Below are 6,000 nucleotides of genomic sequence, written 5' to 3'. Positions count from 1 at the left end.
GTCTTTCCACCCAGTGTGCCGACCCATGTTTTGGGTGGTTGTTGTTTTTTTTTGCATCCCACATTTGAGCTTGGTTACATTCTATAAACACAATATCTGTAAATGTCTTAACACTCAATGGTTTGCACAAGCCTGCACTGAGATGCCACACTGAACCTCCTCACACAAGGCAAGTGAACTGAAAAAAATGTGTGTTGACAGCAGCTCTTCTCTGTGAGGAACAGGGTAGTAGCAGGAGCGAGAGAGGGAGGAGGGAGTGAGAGAAAGAGAGAGCGAGAGAGAAAGAGAGAGAGAGACCAGCCTCAGCTTCTATTGTGGAAAGCAGGCAAGAGAAAGGCGTTCAAGGAGCGGACTTTAAACCCACAGGCACAACACTGGTCACCGCCGTCGAGACCCCCGAAATCACAGGACAAGGCAACATGGAGGAGGACATGGATGAGGGACAGACCCAGAAGGGTAAAGAAATCTTTTTTTGTTTCATCCTTCATTGTTTCCTCCCATCCATCTTTCCGTGTTGTTTACCTTTGTGCTTAATCCCTAGCTGCTTTTCATTGCGTCTGATCTTGTGGATTATAAAACGAGGCTAGGAAAAGAACCTGAATATGGGTTGGAATGCTGGATTATTTTCCCCCATTTTTATACTATTTAGTGTAAATCCAGTGATGCACTGCCTTTATTTTTTGTCTCTGGCAGTCAAAAATAACAGATAAGCAAATGTGATGCCAAAAAAAACCCAAACAAACAATGAAAAACGGATGAATTTTAGATCGCACAATGATTTTGTAGAGGGGTGTGTGCAGGGGATGGATCCTGCATGAGTGTGTGTGTGTGTGTGTGTGTGCGCGTGTGTGTGTGAACAATCTGATGGGTCTGTCTTTGTTTGCCGCGCATTTCTGTCAGTCTGTCTGAGCTTGATAGGAGATCCGTCTTTTGCATGCATTGGGCATTTAAAGATGCGCCCATCGTTCACCCAACTCAATTTTCCTGGTGTTTGTTCGTTTGACACAAAGCCATTTATAACACCACCATTTGCTGGGGCTGAGGTTTCTCAATCGTTGTATATATTTTTCTTTCTTTTGTTGTGTATATAGAAAATATTTGCATTTGACTGTGTAGATTGAATTGAAGGAATATTCAAAATATCAGCCTTCGGAACTCTTTCATCCTCCTTTAGCTCCATCTATGACGACTCTGTATTTCAGTGATTTTTTTTCTCTCCTCCTCCCTTCTGAAGCAGTGTGATAATAGCAGCCATGTCAGGTCTGCTGTGCTTAGACTGTCAGTGGGTTTGTGTGATATTTAGCACATGAAATGTATGAGAGGATCACTGATTTATGCTCAACCTGCTGGGGGGTAGGGGGGGGGGGGTGTTGCTGTTTATCATTCTTTTTAATGTTTATTTGATTTCTTGAAGCAATGGATGACATGATTGGTGGGATTTATTCATTTAATCTGAGAATCACGAATGCATATCGACACATAGCAATTTTGTTCTAGATTTTTAAGCTGTTTCGCATTTAAATGTTCCATAAAGTGTACCTGATGCATACCTATTATATATATATATATATATATATATATATATATATATATATATATATATATATATATATATATATATATATATATATATATATATGTATGTGTGTGTGTGTGTGTGTGTGTGTGTGTATAAATTTTTTCCCCGTGTTTTTAAAAGCTGTTTTTTTTATTTAACAAAAACATATAGATGTTTTTTAGACAGTGATCCTGTATACATTTCATTTAGAAGTTTTTTTTTTTTTTTTGTCGTCCTTTTTTATAGCTTTTTTTTATGTTTTGGTTTAGGTGAGAATAGCAAATAGGTATTTTACGTATCTGAGACTTCACAATAACTTTAAGAGTGCTCCTGAATATAGTTTATTTTTGGTAATTATTTTGGTTATTATTGTTCATTATTGGTTATTAAATCCCAAAATGTTCTTTCTATAAATATTAATAATAATATTAGTAATAGTAGTAGTAATAATACTAATAATAACCACATTTATTTAATAAATGTATGAAATAGTATTATTAAATAGATATTATTCTTTATTAATTTATTTTATTTAATAATGTTAGTTAATACATTCATTTAATAATATTAATAAATAAAATAAAATATTACTACTAAACTATTATACTTCATTAAATCATTTTATTTTATAATATAATTTAATACATTCATTAAATAATATTATTAATTGAAATAAAGTATTACTACTAAAATATTATATTTTATTTAGTTATTTTTAGTAGTAATATTTTATTTATTTTATTTAATAATATTATTTAATGAATTAAATAATATTAAATTTATTATTAAAATTAAAATAAAATTTTATTATTAAATAAACTATATTAATAAAGTATTACTACCAAGCTATTATACTTTTTTTTATTTTGTAATGGCAAAATAAGAATTGTAAAAATAAAAATAATAACATTTGAGGTGATCATTATTTATCAGTTTTATCAGTCTTTTATCGAAAGCAATTTTGCATTTAAAATAAACTTAGTCTTTTTTTATAAGTCCTAAATTCCCTAGAAAAATGAACCCTTGACTTTTACTGTTTCTAGAATTTCGCTTTACTGTTAGAGCCTCAAGAGTACTGTACACTTATGGAAAAAAGACATTGTTATCATGCACAATTCCCAAATTCAGTGACCTAATGCATAATACTTACTAATTATACACTAACCAAATTTCCTGAGTCCGATAATCAGATGTAGTTTATTTACAGACGTGCATTGACCAGTGCGCTGACCCAGCTGCTGCACAATAGATGAAGTGGAGAACTAAGCGGCCTCATGGGAGAATGGACATTTCATTACCTCTCATGATTATTGGATTAGAGGACATTAGGCCGTTAACACACACAGATACCGTCCCACTTCTCATCTTTTATTTATGGCTTTTTTCTGCAAATATCTGTCATCTCTGCTGTTGACAGAGTAAAGTCTGTTGGATGGGCTCTTATCAGTGCCTATTGACTGTGCAACATCATCCACTGATAAGACTCTGATAAGAGATGTTCATAAAGTGAGCGTTCTGAATCAGACTCTTATAGGATCTCATGAAATGTTAGTGTGATGGCATAACAGATGATTTGGCAGACAGATTATTTGCCCATTACCTCATAGATCTTTTACCTGCCAATTCAGCGCCCATTTTTTTCTGCGCATGTTCTGACATAAAGGAGCAATTCTAAAAATCCATGTTAATATTTTCTTGCTGAATTTTGAGAGTGACCTAAATACCTGTACCTCACTGTATGTTGTTATGCCTTTTGTGCTATATTTAGCAACTCAGCATGTAACAAACTCCTGTTTTATTATTAATATCCCAATGCAAGTTGCATTACGCAAGGATTAATAGCAGGGGTTGTATTTTTTGGATGAGTTTTCAAAATAAAAGTTCTTTGTTGGCACTAATCTTCACTTTTCATTCCACAAAATGTTATTTATAGTAGAATATTATTCATTCATCATTCCATTAATTAAATATTCTTCATATAAAGAAACTAATGGTAAAGAACTGTTCACTTAAAAGGTTGTGCGATGAACTCGAGATGTTTTTTCTTTCTTTTTTTATTTATTTAAATCTTTATTTTTAAAGTTGTGTGGTGTAAACATACTGTAGGTGTCTTGTTCTCTAAAAAGCACCGCATTGTCTTAGACTAGGATGTTGAAATGGAAACAAGTGTAATTGAATTATATACCTCTGCGGGATGCAAGCAATCTGGCAATCCCATTTCCTTCCTATTTTGTCAAATACACAACCTTGTGTGAGTCCCTCGAATATGGACACTCCTATTGTTCTTACACTCTGGTCAAACCTCTCAGGGACACTGAAGTTTCACTAATTGTTCTCAAAACTGAGTCATGCCTTTTAATAGAAAGTGAACAGAGTGCACCATTGTTCTCCCCATTGTTTCAAACAGGCCAGACAAGCTTGAGAACATGCATGTTCTTCAGATGATGGAACATTTAACGAGAATGACATTTTCTCTACAATTGGTGCGTTTGAAAAGTACATAAAAATAAAGGATTTACAGTAAAAAAAAACTGAAGTAGAAGCAATTTTCACTCTGAAACTGAATTTTTAAGATGGAAAGAATACAATCAGTTTTGTCCAACTCAGATTTTTTTCTGAATTGCAATGTTCAATTCAGTCTAAACAAGTTCCTTTTTGCTGAGGGAAGATGCTTAAGCAAATCTTCTAGCAGCGAGGTTGGATAAAGTCATGTAGTCTTCGCTGTTCCTACTGTGTTCAGCGCTGGACTGTGTTTTTCCCCCCCTGTAATCCTTGTAAATGTGTCTCCCATTCAGCCTGTTTGCCGCTGAATGTGTTGACACACGGCGCTGTAAGTGGGTCATGGAGCGCACAGGCCCGGCCCATTCTTAGGGCCCGCACCTCCACCACCGTCGCCATGGCAACCCTGCTGGTTGATTAAACATGCGCAGAGAAGCCGGTGATAAAAAGCCGCTCGCCTACAAGGGAGGGGTCAGCGATTGAGACACATCGCCTCTCATGCAGCCACTTGATGCGATGGAGTTCAATTGAATTTGAATTCTTTTCATCTGAGGAGAAAAACGCATTCGGGGCTAATGAAATGCTAATCACGTTAAATCGACAAATTATTCAAATCCGTTTGGATATTATTAAAACAAAGGGCGAATTGAGCTGGTTAAAAAATTACTATAGTGGTTAAAAAATCCTGCTGAAAAAACAATGGAAACCATCACAGACGATCTAATGGTTTCCACTACGAATACCATTAAACATTACAAATCATCCAATTTTAACCATTAAAGCTAGTTCATTTTAAAAATGTCTAGTTTATTTTGGAGAATAGCCTACAGCATTAGACCCAAAGGACCAATTTCATTCCCATTATAACCATTTAAACCTTTTATTGGAATCACGATAACCAAAACAGTATCTATTTTATCTCTCTCTTTATTTGAGTCCTACTGTCTACTTCTTTCATCTGTCGCAATCTCTTATCCCTTTACTCTCCCTTTCTCTCTCCTCTGTGGTGCGGATTAGCGTTAGCAACTACAGCCTTTTGTTGCACTGTCTTTCAGAACCCTGTGAGAACGTTTCCCTTCCGAAATGCGTCTGGGTGACCAGTGGTTCACAGTGACCCCTCAGTGGCAGGGATTAATTGGAGGTTGGGGGTGGGGTGAGTGGGGCGAGGCAATGCAGGAGTGGCACTGTGGCTGTCAGACTGACAGATGGGCGTTGGGGTTGGGTTGGGTTGGGTTGGGTGGGTGATCGAGCGACATTGGGGGAGGTATATGGGGGCGACAGGGTGGGAGTGGCTATTGCTTTATTATTAGAGAAGCCTTCAGGATAGTGCTTTTGTTTATGATTTGGGGGTTTCTGTCTTTTGTTTGCATTATTTTTGGTTTAACATTTGGAATCCACTGCCAAACACCAATTCATTTGATTTATTTACAGTCTAAAAACTTATTGTTTTTATATATTTAGATAGATTTTATATTGTCATTTTCTGCCAATACATGATCTACATGATTTGAAAGTTTGAAGACAGGTTATTAGTGGTTTATATTTCAAAAAATGCATACTTTTATAATGTTCATTATTAATTTCATTATTAATAATCTAAATAATTATTTAAGTTTTGTTACAACACAGATTAATATTAATAGAATGATTATTCACTAGGGAAAATATTACTAATGATCATTTTAAATAAAACAATGTATTTATCAATCCAGTTTACAAAGAAAATCTAAAAGTTAAGTTTAACATCAAAACTAATGCTAAATGCATTAAACCAGGGATTCTTAACCGGTGGGCTGCAGCACACTAGTGGGCCTCAGCTATCCTGCAGGTGGGCCATGTTAATAAAATTAACTCTCAATATTATACTATAATTTTTGGATCTCATTAATAATATGCTTTATTTTAATGATTGAAGTGGACTTTCTCCTGTTTTTTGATTGATC

The 6,000-nt window shown here is 35.0% G+C and overlaps 1 protein-coding gene across 1 annotated transcript in view; it reads left to right on the top strand.

Moving 5' to 3' along the window:
* The first annotated feature begins 321 nt into the window (after positions 1-321).
* gpm6aa (glycoprotein M6Aa) overlaps positions 322-6,000 on the top strand; it is a 29,275-nt gene continuing 23,596 nt past the window's right edge. Inside the window, 1 exon segment of the mRNA NM_213200.1 lies at positions 322-456. Within this exon segment, the coding sequence (NP_998365.1) occupies positions 420-456 (37 nt within the window). The 5' untranslated portion in view covers positions 322-419.

Source organism: Danio rerio, chromosome 14, assembly GCF_049306965.1.
Source record: "Danio rerio strain Tuebingen ecotype United States chromosome 14, GRCz12tu, whole genome shotgun sequence".
In the NCBI taxonomy this organism is placed as follows: Eukaryota; Metazoa; Chordata; class Actinopteri; order Cypriniformes; family Danionidae; genus Danio; species Danio rerio.
The sequence above is the reverse complement of the archived record's forward strand: the minus strand, read 5'-3'. Positions and strand labels throughout refer to the sequence as shown.